This window comes from Orbicella franksi, chromosome 1 (genome assembly GCF_964199315.1).
Source record: "Orbicella franksi chromosome 1, jaOrbFran1.1, whole genome shotgun sequence".
Classification (NCBI taxonomy): domain Eukaryota; kingdom Metazoa; phylum Cnidaria; class Anthozoa; order Scleractinia; family Merulinidae; genus Orbicella; species Orbicella franksi.
In genome coordinates, this window is record NC_138145.1 from 15,611,864 (window position 1) to 15,627,633 (window position 15,770).

At 40.1% G+C, this 15,770-nt stretch overlaps 3 protein-coding genes across 3 annotated transcripts; 2 read left to right on the forward strand and 1 right to left on the reverse strand.

Moving 5' to 3' along the window:
- The first annotated feature begins 258 nt into the window (after positions 1-258).
- Positions 259-4,040, forward strand: LOC145492424 (uncharacterized). Its single transcript, XM_081471874.1, has 3 exons — positions 259-1,001; positions 2,113-2,197; positions 2,789-4,040. The coding sequence occupies exons 1-3, from the start codon at positions 334-336 to the stop codon at positions 3,269-3,271; spliced, it is 1,236 nt and encodes a 411-aa protein (XP_081328000.1). The 5' UTR covers positions 259-333; the 3' UTR covers positions 3,272-4,040.
- Positions 4,041-5,751: 1,711 nt separating this feature from the next.
- Positions 5,752-6,550, forward strand: LOC145492518 (histone H2B 3-like). The gene has a single exon (XM_081471989.1). The coding sequence runs from the start codon at positions 6,075-6,077 to the stop codon at positions 6,489-6,491; it is 417 nt and encodes a 138-aa protein (XP_081328115.1). The 5' UTR covers positions 5,752-6,074; the 3' UTR covers positions 6,492-6,550.
- Positions 6,551-6,999: 449 nt separating this feature from the next.
- Positions 7,000-15,648, reverse strand: LOC145492474 (uncharacterized). Its single transcript, XM_081471933.1, has 13 exons — positions 14,246-15,648; positions 13,949-14,046; positions 13,194-13,318; positions 12,427-12,479; positions 12,133-12,199; positions 11,365-11,460; positions 10,885-11,015; positions 10,240-10,282; positions 9,767-9,882; positions 9,076-9,164; positions 8,524-8,571; positions 8,394-8,440; positions 7,000-7,827 (listed from the first exon to the last, which is right to left on the reverse strand). Exons 1-13 carry the CDS (start codon positions 15,641-15,643, stop codon positions 7,763-7,765), a joined length of 2,376 nt encoding a protein of 791 aa, XP_081328059.1. The 5' UTR covers positions 15,644-15,648; the 3' UTR covers positions 7,000-7,762.
- Positions 15,649-15,770: the final 122 nt, after the last annotated feature.

Below are 15,770 nucleotides of genomic sequence, written 5' to 3' on the forward strand. Positions count from 1 at the left end.
ATTAGTGGGGTCGAACCCAGTAGTTTCGCGATGTGTGCTATAAACAAATACGTAATGATGTATTCACGGGAAGTTTCTTACATCTGACTTGTACTTTAGTTAATTCACACTCCAGGGTCTGTAAAACCGCATGGATCGGGCTTAAAAATGCCTTAAACAGTACAGACCTTCAAAAGTCTTCTTTGAAGTCGATTATGTAGTGTAACTAATGAGCTGTAGTAAACATTCCTCTGAACTGCATTGCCATAGAAACAAAGTCATTAATGCAATTGCAACTGAGCTTTCCACAATTGAATTAATATCAGGTAATATAGCTTTCTTCGGGCTTTAGAAATGTCGTTTTCTACTTTGGATGAGAATGATAACGATGAACAAGGGATCGATCCTCTTGTTTTGTCGCTCGAAGAATTTTCACGCGCACAGGACGAATTGGCAACAGCGACCGATGTTTTGGGTTCGAACGAGCCCCAGTTAACTGGCTGGATTGTCCATCGCGCAGCTCTAAACGAAAACAAACCGTCGTGTCGACGATCGGCTCCAGCTTTAAAAGACTCAAAAGAAGTAAGATCAAGCACTCCACGAAGGAGTGTTTCTCGTCAATTTGCGAGGAATCGAGGGGACTTGGGTGAATTCAAATACTTCTTACAACCGAGCAGATACATCGAACAGTACAGGAACGAAAAGATTAACCGGCAAGAGGCTGCCTTGAGAGAGCTGGCAAGCAAAAATGACAGACGCAGAGCGTCTGACAGTTACGTAGATTTGGGAAAAAACGGCGATCACACGGAAAATGGAACGTTCAAGAACGTGCCTAGTGTTGTGAGCATGAAAGAAGTACAAACAGCCGAAGACGACAATACGGTTAAGCCACTCGTTGTTTCCTCAAAAGGATTGAGTAGACCGGCTAATTTGCCAATGTCGGGACAATTTCACGGAAGGAAGCTTCAGTGGCGACCGACTGTTGGTAACAGGAAAATAACTAACGCCAAAGTATCCCAGTGGTAAGTCTTGTATTGACACGAAATCGACAACACCGTGTAACTTACAACATCCACACGACTAGAATGTTGACTTTTATCTAAACACGCACGTATTCAGTTCAACAGCGGTTACCAACTGCTGTTCAATAAACTCGCATGCTACTGTGTTAAAGAGAGGAGAACTTAATTAGCGAGTTAAGTAATTGGTCATATGTGTGTGTAGCAGCTGATTCGTAAAGTTCCACTTCTCATTAGTGTAATAAATAGTTAATGCTTTCATTATGTTTTGATTGCTTTTAATCGTCGCGAGCCGAAAGAATGTTTGCGTAGAAGGCTAGGTCAATCGTAAAAATGCAGAACATTTGATATAATATGGACATCTGAATAGCCAGACGGTGACATTTTTATAGAGACGTTTTCAAAGCAAAATTTGTCGAGACATGTTTTATTACTAAAGGAGTAAACGGGTTTCGTGTCATTGGGCGCATTGTACGATGGTAGCTGATTGTATCATGTCATGGAACACTAGTTTAATTTAACTTCTTGATTCACAATTTCTGTCACTGTAGTGTGTCACGGTAGCCTGACTGAACAGGCTCCGGCTGCGATTAGCCCCTCACCGGTTAGCCCCCAACCAGAAGTCGATTAGCCCCCATGCAACCAGAAGTCGAAAACACTGTCTATTTCTCGTTCTTTAAGCGTGAATATGGGGGCTAATCGACTTCTGGTTGGGGACTAACCGGCTAAGGGGCTAATCGACTTGGGGGCTAAACGACCAGTAACTCTAGGGTCTGATCTGAGCGCGGCTGGAACGGCCGAAAAAGCAACTGACTGAGAGTGAAATGGCCGCTTTCTCTTCGTCAGTTTCCTCGACTAGAAGAACCTGTTCACAGGCTATGTCAAGGTCGCGTATGATCAATCGAAAACAAATTAGTAAAACAGACAAGAATTTTCACTTAAAAACCTGAGAATAGTGTTACTGAGAAAGAAGAGGGGAATATAATAAAAAGTAACGAACGTTAGATTAAATGAGCAGACATGAAAGCTGCGAATGCAAGATAAATTCTAGCTTCTTCTGTAGCTGGTTATAAGAGACATTGACGCATCAGGGAATGTTGATTTTTTTTTTCAGGAGCCAAGCACACATAGACGTTACTCTTGAGATTACGTCACATGGAAATGGTGACGTCAGTCACTTGGTCCACTCCAGCCAACAGGTCGGTATCTGTTAACATCATCAGCCTCGATCACAGGCTCTCTCTCCTTATTCTCCCTTGTAGTTGTCCTTTCTTTCTCGATGGGAATGAAGCTGAGATATCATCAAGATTACACATGAAACCTTATGTGTACGCCAATTTGAAACTGAACCACAATCGATCAGCCTGGGTCACGGAATCCGGTTCACAGAGTTGGAGTGATCGTGTCCGCTTTAGTTACCTGCCAATACACTTTCCTAGGAAAAAACGAGAAAGGAGAGGAAAGGAGGGCCGAGAACGTGTTTTCATACGTTTACCGATAGCCGAAAAGGGCCTGTTTTAGTTCAAGTATTGGATAGTCAGTTTTGAAGCTACAGTATATCTCACGTCAGTAAAGAAGGGGTAATCGGATGAAGTCTTTCATAACAGACTAAGGATTTGAAAGAAATACCATTGACGAGAAAACCCAAAATAGTCCAGTTGATTGTTATTTTTTCCAAATTAACCTCTTTAGTGTTAGCTTTATCCAATGCTTAGCCGTCGGTCAGGTTGCTTGAGTTCTACTTGTTTTTGTTGCATTTTTTTAATGAAACGAACCTGACTTTGTTTCAGAGCGAAGGTTATACCCCATTTCAGGAGAGACGATCGTCTGCGAACTTAGTTGTCAAGAGAGGAGAATTAGGAGGTGCAGCGACAACTAATCACCGGTCTGACAGCAAAAGCCAGCCTCAAACGATTGGTGTCCAGTGTTCGCCGATTGAAAAGTGCGACGCGTGGGTAAAAAACCGAGACAATGACCTGGGAAATATCTCCGGCAACGGAAAGGAGCAACTTACAGCAAAAGCACGGGGTATTCGTGGATTACACACGGCGTGCGGACATTCTTCTCAGTTATCTTTACGTGGCAGCTCACTGAATTCGCCTCAGAAAGACTCGTGTAGTGCTCGAGCAGCTGAAAGCTCAAAATGTGCGACAGGGATGGACTACTCCAAATATACAGATATGTTTAAAAATGTGCTGGAGTTTTATGGAACGAGACGACTGAGACCGAAATCACATTCGGCGGTCGAGCAACTGTTGTCCATGAAGACATGAATAATATCTGTGTATAGAAAAGGGAAACAGGCCGGGGACACAGCAGAAATCCTCGACCAAAGGCGGCAAGAAGGATGTGGAAGGTACAAAGAGAGGGAGTGAGACGGGATTACAGAGGTGGCTGAAACCGGGGGAAATGATAGTTGGAACGTGAAACTTTGTGTTATATTTTGTCTGTACTTTTCGACCCAAATACATAGGAAAAAATATATTTTTTATATCATTTATAGCCTATAGAAATTATTTGACTTTTAGGAGTCTAGAACAGTGCGTGCAACCAAGCTGGGAACTAGATTCGCGTTTTAATGGCCTGTATATTATCGTTCAAACTAGCCGTCAGCACGTCATGTGACTTCCCGGTTCATTTACATTACAGAAACATATACCTTATGTGAGAGAGGACAATGCAGCTTCTTTTAAAATAATTCAACCAACTGGTCTCGTTTTCTACGAGTAATAATCAACGAGGCACAGGAAAGTTGACTATTCACTTTTAACGTAACCCACCTGTCGACTGTCAGGTAAATGTGCAATCTGATTGGCTAGCTCATGGCGGTCTAAATGTTAAAATCAGCTATATAAAGGTACATATATTCTTGTGGAGATTCACTAACAAAGTAATATAAGAGTTTATTTTTGATGGTTTCGAAAAAAAAGAATTATGAGTTTACACTTTTGATATATTATTGCAATCCATTTATTAGAAAATTTATTTCCTGCGAAGAAACTCGATTATGTGTAATATAAATCTATTTGAGATGTAGTAAAACATGATGGATAAAACTGTTTCTCAACGAAACTGTCTCTCCATATTTGTTTTTTTTTTTTTTTTTTTCATGAAGTAGTGGTTCTGTCAAATTTCTTTCAAAGAAAGAATGAAGGAGAGTTTCACAAACGGCTCAGTAGACAAGAAACTGAAAAACTTTGCAAATACACTGGGCGAGCTATGATCGGGGACGGGATAGGCACCATCACCAATCGCTGCTAAGGAACGGAGCCCACACTCATTCCTCGAAGGTACTACCCGGCGGGGAAGCAATGAGACCGGACTCGAGAGAAAGCAACGGAAATTTAATCAGAGTCGGTGGAGATACTTTCATAATGGACTAAGCGGAGTCCCCTCCCGATAGGGGTGGGGAAAATGGTCATTTAGGCATTTAATACTGACGCTCTTTCAAAATGTCTCGAACAGACACAGTTAATTAATTCATGCAAGAGTTTTAAGGGGTTACTCAATCCCAGGGTATAAAATGCGCTGCAATGTTTCTACTATAGGAATGCGAACCCTAGAGGTAACACGTCTGGAAGGTATACGAAGTATATGAAGGGGTTACTTTTTGGGTCAAAAATGTTAAGGTGGCCGAACACAGTTTTCAAGTGCCTTTGCCTAGTTCACTATTACTTTTAAACTATTTATGCTTTGGCGCCCGTTTTCTGCAAGAGTCAAGGTTAACCTCAGAAGGGTTTATTATCGCATTTTGGCTAAGGTGTGTGCTGTTGCCATGGCAACGGGGCTGGTTAAAAACAAGGCTTAAAAAATGGTTTTTGTTTATTTAAAAAAAATCCAGACGTTAGATTTTTTTCATCATTTGCCCACTACGAATTGACTTTAAATCCCTTCTGTCAACACTCTTCTAATAAAATTTTGACATAGACGATTTTCGTAATTCGCCGTAAATCGTTTTCACTGCATGTTCTGAATTATTTAAAATTCCCTATGTCAAAATTCAGATTTTTTGTGATAGATCATTCACGTGGTTTCTGAACTATTTTTTTTGCCAAATTTCTTGAAATTCTAACGACTGGATCGTTAGAAATCGGCAAGTTTCTGCAAAAGCAATCGGTCTCAATTTTTCGAGCAACTGCGCATGCGCTGCATTTAACTGGGTTCTTTCGGTAACAAAGAAAAAGCTGAGAATTTCTGGGTTCTTTGCATCGTTACCTTTACTAATATATCTTTGTAGTAAAAGACTGAAGCCATCAATACACTGCGTTCAAATATAGAGCAAAATAGCACAGATACTGCGGGTGTTGAGTAAATAAAATGATCGCTCTATTGCCTACCAAAACAAACCCAAACAACTGGAATCGAGCCAAAGTATAAGTTTTCATGACCCGCAAACATAAAATTTGTCATCATTCAGAACCATACTCAGTATAGAATATCTAATTGCCACGTTTCAGCTCTAAGAAGTTCTGTTGATTTATTAAAAAAACCTTCAATTTTTTTAGATACGGCGCATTCCCCGGGGGCGCATTCCGGTTCCACAGTCAATTAGGCCGTCAGTTGAGCGGTAAAGCAATAAGTTGCATGAGTTAAGTTGCAATGAGTTACTCTTACCTCTGTTTAAAAGCGAGTCTTGGTGTACAACCTTTCATACGGAAACGAGTTTTTCTTGACCGTTCATTGTCTGGCAAATCAAACTCTTTTCCATATAAAAGCTTGTACACCGAACTCGTTTTGAAACAGAGCTAAAAAGCAACTGAAATTGCTTATTAGAATTTCAATTTTTTTGCTCGGCCAGTCAAAGTGGGGGAAAGAATTATTTTAAATAGGCACGAAAAGTGTGCTTTCTCCTGTTTGCATAAAATACTGTAACATTCATTAAGCACATGCTCTTTGTTCAAAGAATGTAAGCCACACCATGCAAGAATTACGTTGCGTGGCACCCCTGAACCACTTAATTCAAAAGTTGAATGATTAACGAGGTAACATGTACAGTAGAAACGCTAGTTTGTCAGATCAACATTGAGTCCAACCACCAAGTGAATCAAACCTCAACGATTGCGTGAAACATTCAACATGCCTCCTAAAGGACGAAAAGCCACAACAACAAAGAAGAACGGCATACCAGATACGAGCAAAGCGCCCAAACAGAACGACATCAAGAGGAACAAGACGAAACGAGAAGGAAAACTTAAGCCAAAGAAAACACACAAATCGTACGCCAGGTTCATCAATATGGTACTTAAACAAGTTCACCCGGATCTCGGTATCACTAGAAAAGCCATGAACATCATGGACTCGTTCGTGAACGATCTCTTCGAGAGGATAGCGATCGAGGCTGCGAGGCTCAGCAAGTATATTAAGCGAAGCACGCTCTCGTCAAGGGACATGCAAGCCAGCGTTCGTTTGGTTGTTCCTGGCGAGCTGGCCAAACATGCAGTCAGTGAAGGAACTAAGGCTGTGGCCAGATACACCAAGCAAATTCAGGAATAAGAAGTTAGATTATCAAGAGTACAGATAGTGGACAATATGGGTCAATTATCTTTTGATATCACCGCGTAAATTTCCATGCTTGCTGGTTATATACAGATGTAACTAGCACGCTGACTGTAATCTTTCGATATAATTGTTATCGAGTGTTGTTCGTCCCTCTACACGAGTTAAGTTTAATATAAGAACACTTATGATTCGTATGACAGAGATAATTTTGCCCAAGAATTGAAAACACTATAACTTTACTTTAAACGTACATCTCAAAAAGAAATCCAATTTTTATCACTCACTCTTATGCTATTGCATTGTGGAACTAGAATGGAAATCCCTTAGTCTCTCTCCTTTTTCCTGGCAATTAATTAATCGATGTCGCCTCTGTTTTCTTGTCGTGGCATCAAGCTAATGCAACATCGAGTGTAATGGTTTTGTTTGTTTGTCTGTTTGTTTTTCTTTTGAGAATTCACAGAGCCCAATGTTTTTCGTAAGACTTTCACCTTACGTCGTCACCTGACGTCATAGTGTTAGTCTAATCTCTGATTGGATAAAAAGCTTGTAATAGGATACCGTCTACATTCATTTCCTTATTACCTCCTCTCGCGGCCATATGGCCTCTTCAGGAAAACTGTAGCACTAAAAACCAGGAATCTGGCCGAGAGGAACCGGAAATAGCCTTTCGCTGGTACAGGCCAGACAAGAAATAAAAACACATGGAGTTCCAGGCAGATTTATTATTTTATTATGTCTGTTTTTTACATTCTATCAGGTACGAGGCTATCTTAAACGTGTTAACAATGGTATAATCATGCCATTCACACTGATAGCAAGCATTGACTATAATTACCAAGATGAAGCTAGCAGGAAGTAAAAGCAATGTTATAATTGTGTAAAAGAGATGCACGGAAAGGTTTTCATTTCTATATGCATAAAAGATCCTCGAGTGCGAAAATGAACGAATGCTTTACTCATTACATTGTATACGCATGGATACAATAATACGTCACCTTTTTTAAGTACAAAAGCAAGATAAAACGTTACATATATCCAAATTACCGAAACTGGGTTTCAAGGTAGCTTAAAATAACTCAATCTTTCACATTTTAAATTATGTACAATGATGCAATGAGCTGCATTTGAATCCAATATGTTAAATAACTTGTCTCCCGCTCTTAGAGCAACACGCTTCCGACGCCGTATGCCGTGGAGGTGTCATCCAGATGTGCTCTTCAGGCTTGTTCGAGGTGTCTCCCCGATCGGGGCCCAGTTAACAGCTGTCATAGGATGACGCACACAGAACTCTGTTCTTGAGAGCTGGGTCCAAGTGATCGCCTGCGGTTGGCTGTTTCAAAACAAAAACAACAACAAAAACTTGACTTTCACGAACAGACAACGACAGCACATGAATATCTTTCTCTTCCTGGGGTCACAGCACCGAAGTACAGTCTAAGCCTCGGTCGAAGTCCCGTCTCTGAGAATAGACTGAACCTGAGGAACTTTTTTTATTTCATTTTTCAAAGCAAAACAGCATTGCATGGAAAACGAAGACTAAGCGGTTACCTCCCAGCCGTGTGACACATGTAGAACCATTCGCAGGCCTTGCAGCTTACATCAGCTCTCATGTTTGTCATTAAGATCATTTAGATCATTCTAGTTAGACTGATGTCTAGGCTCGATTACCAGCCGCTGTTCGGGAAAGGAGCCCGCGTTCCTCCCCCGTAGGCACGGCTGGACGCGTGAGGATTCTTTTGTTGGTCTTAGCCAATCAGTTAACTGCAGTCACAGACCTGGTTTGCCGCTCACACGTCCAGCCGTCTCTTTTCGGGGAGGAACGTAGACCGGACACGAGAGAGCGGCGGAAATCGAGCCTAGACTGAGTCTTGTTGTCAAAGTTTGAAATTCACGTACCTTCCACATAAACATCCCGGATGTACTGGCCTCCAGTCAGAGGAATGCTGTCATGTAAAGATAAAATCACAATTGTTACCTGGGTAGAACATATATAGGGGAAAAAACACAAGTCAAGTGGAGCACTTACTTTTCCCGGCAAGGATTGAGTTTGACTTGGTAAATACCAAATACTGGCCTGAAATGAAAGAGACAGCCATGAGCGCAAACATATCCACGTCATCACTTAACAAGTGACTGACTTTATAACACTTATAAAACAGGACTCTTAAAACATACGAGCTGATCTTGCAAGCAGTTGCTGGGTAGAACGTATTGGGAAACTTTCTTGGTTTCGTTTCGCGAATGAAAGTAGCGCTATCGTCTGGTGTGAATGCAGTAATGGTACCTCTAAAACGATAGAAATGGATTCCATGTTCCAAATAACAGAATGTTTCACCGTGCTATTATTATGAAACCCGAACCTTTCAAATTCGTTTACAATGTAATCCTCTTCATTTTTGCCGTTGCTAGTTGTCGTTCTTTCTAATGGACTAACTTGTCAAAATCTGAAATCCAAGGAATTGTAGTTGCGCTTCCTCAAATCGAGGAGTGGTTTTTTAGTTCATCAAAATAAGGCTTCAAACAGACGGCAAAGCTCTTTTAAAAAGAGATCACGCGCATGGCAGATTTACCTTCTTACCTGTGATCTGACGTCTTGACAGAAACACAACTGCTGTAGATAACTGGCTGGATACTTGATGGATCTCTACTGCGGTAAAGAACACGGTCCTGGAAGACAACAAGAAAATAAATTCTAAACTCTGTTTCAGGCGCTTCTTTCAAGCACTCAAATACGTCATCCCACCTAGATGCCGTACATAATCGACCTCATTTTCACAAACAAGAGTGCTTTTGTCCGGGCATATATGCCGTCATAGGCCGGGGGGGGGGGGGGTCCCATACAAAAAGGACGGGAACGCTTGTCAGAAATTTTGAAAAGAAACCCTACAGTAACTAAGAGGTACCAAGAACCTATTTCGTGGGCATGACTTGAAATTTTTTTCACCCCTAAGAGGTGCCAATTCTAAAACAACACATGTACACTCTTTTACTGATGAGTGAATTCACGATGTAAATGAGACAAAACAAAAAATCAGCTGATTGTCAAACATCTCCGGTCATATTTTTTGGCTGAATACCCTAAAAAGCACTGTGAAAGCTCCTGCTGTGAAAGCTCCTGCTGTGGACATTTAGAGGCTGAACACCTTAAGAGGCACCAAAACCACGTGTTAAACCCCCCCCCCCCCCAGGTTTAAACCCCCAAAAGGTACGACAAGCCCATCCCTGTCCTTTTATATGAGAGTCCCCCCCTGGGGTGGAAATTTACTCACCGTCCAAGAAGGCGTCCTGTTTTTAGATGACGTGTCATAGTTGTCGCTCTGTATGTCATGCTTGTAACTCGGTAAGAATTTGATTGGAGGTTCAGTGAATCCCACAAATACTTTTCCTGTTGTGGATCAATTGCACGCAACTGTTACCATAGATTCTTTTATCATAGTGGCTGTGGTAATAAAGTAATATTGCATCTTTGTGCGCTTGATGAATTGATTGGCCAATAATGAACCACGAAAGTTGAATAAGGGATCCAGAAGCCAAAAAAAAAAAAAACAAGAGAAAGAACTACTTGAGAAATTTTTAAAACCAACACATTGAGGGAGTGGTGAAGAGCACTTTACAAATTTGAACTATGATTGCATGCACAAGAAGGCACGGCTTAGGCAGTCCTTAACAACCTCAACATGAAAATTAGATACCAACAATATACAAGACTACCATATGATAGCTGGATGAAATCAAAACTCACCTTGTTCCTTTAGATCTAGAAGCTGATCTTTCTCCAGTAAATCCTACAAAAAAAATAACAATCAGAGACTCACTTTTTAGACTATGTACCACGAGTCTACATTTTTCTACCAAAACTGAGCTAAGGGAATGCAACGCCATGAGGATCAAAAGCATGGTGACGTAGTATCACCCTAAAAGAGATTTCCAGTTCTACAAAGTATTCCACAACACAGAGATTAATCTTTCAGTGATTCAATTTATTGAACTGGAAATCCACAGCTTGAGGCAAATAAGCCCCAAAACAAGACAGGGAGAAGAGGCAGATTAAACACAACCCATTCGCAGTGACTGTTTCAGTTTGCCAAATGGGTTTTCATCTTCCTAATCAAGTCAGGAGGAGCATTGTTCAGATGATGTCATGCAAGTCACTCACTGGCGGCAGATCTAGGGTACAGGCCTGAAGCCTGAGAAGTCAGCCCTCTCTTAATGCTAAAAAATGTAGAGGTTTAACACTGCGTTGCACACACGCTCATGTCTGAAGGGCCACTGTGCAGTGATTGTTAGATAAAGCTAAAAAGGGGTCGGTCTATAATTATTGTCTTCAATCTCTGGGGTAAAAAACAAAACCCAAATCCGTGGTATCATTTGAGTGTTATATGCTTACTTTACACTCAGGATTTTCCTGGTCTTTGTACTTCTCAAGCAATCCATCCACTTTTGACCTATCCAGGGTAACCCTAAAGTTGAAATCTCCCAACCAAAACACTCGGTCAAAATTGGCTGTCAAATCCAGTTCTAAAATGAAACACAGCAGAAGTGTAATGTATTAAGGAATGGCAAGAAACCTTGGAAAAACAGACATTCATTTTGTGGAAAAGCTGCTAAGGAAGGCACAGCTGTACTTGCAGCCAGTATGAGGCAAACTGGGGCACTTGCTTCAGTCATTTTTTTTGGTTTTTAATGTTCATCTTTTTGAAGGGGCGAAGTACAACACACTCTTATGTATCATGTGAAATTTTCTAAACAAACAGCACTTGTGTAATAATATTGTAAAACAGACAACATGTCCTTCTTTAAATACTAGGATCTTTGATCTGCAATGTGTGCAAACTCGTACAAAAAAGGATCATGTTATTCTACTGACCATTGTTTCCGTTGGGCTGACCCTCAGGTGATAATGACAGAGACTTGCAGATTGTCTTGTAATCACTTACACGGTCCATAGCTTTGCCTTCATCAGCTGCAAGACAAGCGACAAAATGCATGCTTAAGACTTGAAACTAACTTCCAATGATAATTCAGGCAGGAGAGTATCACATTTTATTATAACAGACTCCTAAATGCCAGGGCATTGAAGCAGGGAATCAGAAGGCTGCATAAGAATTAAAGAAATCAAAAGCAGTGGCCTTGATAAATATAAATATTAGGGAAAGGTTTGTGCTTGAACCTGGCCAGTGTTTATCTTCAGTTCCTTAGCATGAAGCGACTAGGGGTATTTTAACTTGCCATTAAGTTGCCAGTACCCATTTGTACACCTGGGTGGAGACTGGAGGCACTGTGAGAGTAAATTGCCTTGCCCGAGGACACAACACAATGATACAGGCATAGTACACTCTTGACTTAGCAGATAGACACTAATTAAATAAATGTGTATTTTGTACGACTTGACAGATAAACAATCTTTTCCTATTTTATAGTTAAATCTTAATTAAAATACCTACAACCTCAAAATTTCATGAGAACTACAACATTTGGTTACTGTAGATGCTTGTCTGAACAGTTCATCAGCATTTGTTCATTTCCTCAACTCTGTAAAAGTATGCCTCCCTATCATTACTTTTTGTCAGGATTAAGATATCATTCATAATTTTGTTCCCGATAACATTTGTCCAAACTAAAAAGGAGAACTTACAAGTAAAGTGAGAGTCAATGAAGAGGAATGATGTTCCAAATATGCTGAAGGACACAGCCAAAGCTCCCTGTAGCGAGAGGAAAACACATCTCAACACAATCTGTAAACATACTATAATTTTTGCTATATACTTAAACCTTGTAGTTTTGCTGTTGGTGAGTTTTGTGTAACTATTGTAAACATACAGAGACAAATAGCAGAAACAAATATTTTCTCCATTTTCCAAAAAAAAAGTATGCAGATCACTAAGCATGGATTTACAAAGACAAAAATAAACAGTCATGCCAATTTTACCTTGGTTTTAATCATATGACCCACTCTAGTAGATACACTATCTTCACTCACAGCTGCAATAAAAAGAAAAAAGAAAAATATTTACAATGTCGTATCTGCCTCAAGTTAAATGTCCCGATAAACCTCAGCCTCTTCGTTGGACTGGCCTTAATATGGGGCAGTACAACCACAACTGGTTGATTTTCAAAACAGGTCAATGAACTACATACATGTAGTATTGACCGATAAAAGAGTTGATTCATGCTGGCAGTAAGTTGTTTCTCTGATTGTGGTTCTTACAAAAAAAATCGGAGCTAAATTAATATCATCTGATAACATGACAATTTATTGTTGGCAGATACTGCCTCTGAAAGCTCAAATTGTAAATAGGTCCTCTGACTAAATTAATTTGTCTATAATGGAAATAGAGCTAAACTTTTTTCATTACTTAAAGGAGTGGTCATGCAATTTTTTACTGGCATGACAGTACAGGGGCATTATAAAAGCTAAGGCAGTGTTATTAATCAGGAGAAAATAATTTCCCAGAAATTGGTTAGCACATGCTATAAGCCAACAATATTTCAAAATGACTTATCCCAGTTCATTGCATTGTTGTGAATTTATAATTCTGAGCGCCTGTTTTCTGTTCTTATGTTCAAAACACTTTTTGAAGACTTAAGCATCTCTTGTTTCCCTTCAGTTTCACAGTGTGTTCCTTTGCTTTAATCAAATTTGAAGCAAATTAAGATGGTTAATTAAAACTCCCAGACTAAGAAGACAACACTTACGAGAACAAAACCAGACAAGTTCTCTCCTGATAAACAGTGCCAGGTGTAACAACCCAAAAGAACAGGAATACATCAGCACATGCGATGGACCAAGAGTTTCTTGAAGACGGATCTCCCACTCTTTTCTGTTGAAACAATTTTGAGATTAAATTTTGAGGTTAAATTTTGATCCACAGTTGCATCTGGACATGTTGTAATAACTGGAAAAAACATGTAAATCTAGGCTGCGTTCCTTTGGGGTGATCTGGATCAGGATCAGTGATCCAAGATCTGTCTGGATCATGGTGCATCAAAGAAAGCGATGAATCCATAACCAGAATGGATTCATCAGTTCTTTTGATGCACCACGATCCAGACAGATCTTGGATGACTGATCCTGATCCAGATCGCCCCAAAGGAACGCACCCCTAGGCTCTTTTACGTTATGAATCAAATTTAACTTCTCTCAATTTATACTTTCCAGCTCACTCTGGAATATTTCATGAATTATGAAAATTAACACTCTTAGAAATTATAGTTTTTGCCAGTAAGTAAAGTGTAATTAGGGTTTCAAGACCCAAAGACCAGAGTCTACAAGACTTTTTAATGCCTAAATATTTCAAAATTAATGAAGCCACAGAGATTTAGGGAGGTAAGTTTGATTCCAGGATTCTGGCAAGATTGAAGGAAGTATTTTACACAGTATACCGTTCATAACTTACAACCACTCTTTATATTGCAGCAAACTGATGTTATTAGAAAACAATAATATTTACCTTTGAGATGTACTCTCTTGGGAGCCAATAACATAGAGGTCTTGTAAGAAATCAGTTGAATCTGGTATTAAAAAATCTTCTAAGTAGAATGGAACTTCCTGTTACAAAATGAAACAAAAGTTATTAAAATAATTAATAGAGGGATCAATACAGAGTACTACATTAAATGCTAACATAAGCTTTGCATTTCTTTAGAGTTATAGACACACAGCTTTCAATGTGTACATTCTCACAAAATGTTTGCTAAAGTTATATGAAGAGTGACCATTTTCAGTTATAGGAGGGCCAAAATCTTACCTTTTCTTCATGCATATTCCAGGTAGCAACAAAAATGCCAATTTGCCTGTCAGGGAAGTAACGCTCCATTTCCTCCTTTAAAAAGTTACCACTCCTTGTCCGTGCTCTTCTTGCAGACACACGTGGAAGCAAGGTTGATGTAGAGAAACCAGACGCCTGTCCTGTTGATCTAAAAGACAAGTCTGTGTCTGACGCATACGTTTCATCGTCAGTGACTACCTTCTCCAGTGCCCTGCTGAGCTGCCTTAAATCAGAAGTTGAATTATGTTGGAGATCATCTTGGATTCCTTCAGTCTGATACACACCTTGATTCTGATATACTGGTATACCTTGATTCTGATATATACCTTCATTTGGAGGTACACTGTCATACAAACCAGATGAATTTGTCACAACACCTTGGTCATTAAGTTCACCAGTTTGCACTGATGGGATATCATTTTGGTTTCTTTCACTTGGATGCACAGATTCATACAACTCAGATGCATTAGTTCCAAGAGTTCTGTCATTAAGTTGACAAGGTAGGGTAGGTAAAGTCGAATTAGGGTCTCTTTGGATGGGCTTACGCTGATTTTTAGACTCTGCATCACTGTTGCTTATTGAATTTTCTTCGCTGTCGCTAACACTTGTCAAACTGTCATTTGAGGAAGATAATGTAACTTCATCCTCAGCAGGAGGTTCATCATACAATACAGATGTCGTCTTCGAATTAGATTTAATGGGTGTTGAGCCTGTCTGTGTCGAGATGTCTGCTTGCTGCTGTTCTACCCTCAAAGGGTGAACAACATTCTTTTTCAACATCTTCTTACCCAAATCCTCGTTTTTCGCACTATTCTGGTAAGATTTAAAGTTTTTAAGAAGTTCCTTATTGGAACCTATATCTTTAAGAGGTTCAATACCCCTAAGATTACGATTAGCACCTCTATGCCCATCGCGAGGACTTCCAAAAGATTCACTGGAACCGATGCTGTCCAAACTACCTGTGCTCCCACTGCGCTTCAGAGGCAACGGATCCAGCATCACATTCAGAACATGTTTACGACTTCTCCTTTCATCTTCTGAGCCAGATGGAGAAGTCCTTGGCGACTCGTAACGACTTCTTTTGATGCCTTTCGAATTTAACGCCGCGACACGCGGATTCCCTTCCGCCGTTCCTGAATTCGAACGAGGAGAAGACGGAGGATGTGGCACAAATTTCACGTTTTGAGCATCTCCTTCTCTAACTAACAACGGTGTATCTTTTTTACTCTCAACAGCTCTATTCGACGACGAATCGAGTCGATTTCCGGCTGATTGTGATCGCCTTTGCTGAAGAAGTTTAGGTCGGTCAAAGGACTGCTGCATAGCTGTCGTGCGAAGATTGTGGTTGAAAAACGAGTAATTCCCACCATCAGCCATGATGATTCAATGTTACATGCATCTTATACTCCTTTTCGCTGAAGAATTTTTATAACAGGGGAAAAGAGCATGAATATTATATAAAAATTAAAATCTGTTTTTCATCCGCCATATTGTTTATTCGCTA

Excerpts from the sequence above, each read along its gene's own strand:
- LOC145492424 (XM_081471874.1), top strand. The coding sequence starts at position 334 with ATGTCGTTTTCTACTTTGGATGAGAATGATAACGATGAACAAGGGATC. Across the intron at positions 1,002-2,112 it reads AACGCCAAAGTATCCCAGTG|GAGCCAAGCACACATAGACG; the intron begins GTAAGTCTTGTA and ends TTTTTTTTTCAG. Across the intron at positions 2,198-2,788 it reads TGGTCCACTCCAGCCAACAG|AGCGAAGGTTATACCCCATT; the intron begins GTCGGTATCTGT and ends ACTTTGTTTCAG.
- LOC145492518 (XM_081471989.1), top strand. The coding sequence starts at position 6,075 with ATGCCTCCTAAAGGACGAAAAGCCACAACAACAAAGAAGAACGGCATA.
- LOC145492474 (XM_081471933.1), bottom strand. The coding sequence starts at position 15,643 with ATGGCTGATGGTGGGAATTACTCGTTTTTCAACCACAATCTTCGCACG. Across the intron at positions 10,283-10,884 it reads AGGAAAATCCTGAGTGTAAA|GATTTACTGGAGAAAGATCA; the intron begins GTAAGCATATAA and ends TTTTTTTTGTAG. Across the intron at positions 9,883-10,239 it reads TCTAGATCTAAAGGAACAAG|GAAAAGTATTTGTGGGATTC; the intron begins GTGAGTTTTGAT and ends GATCCACAACAG.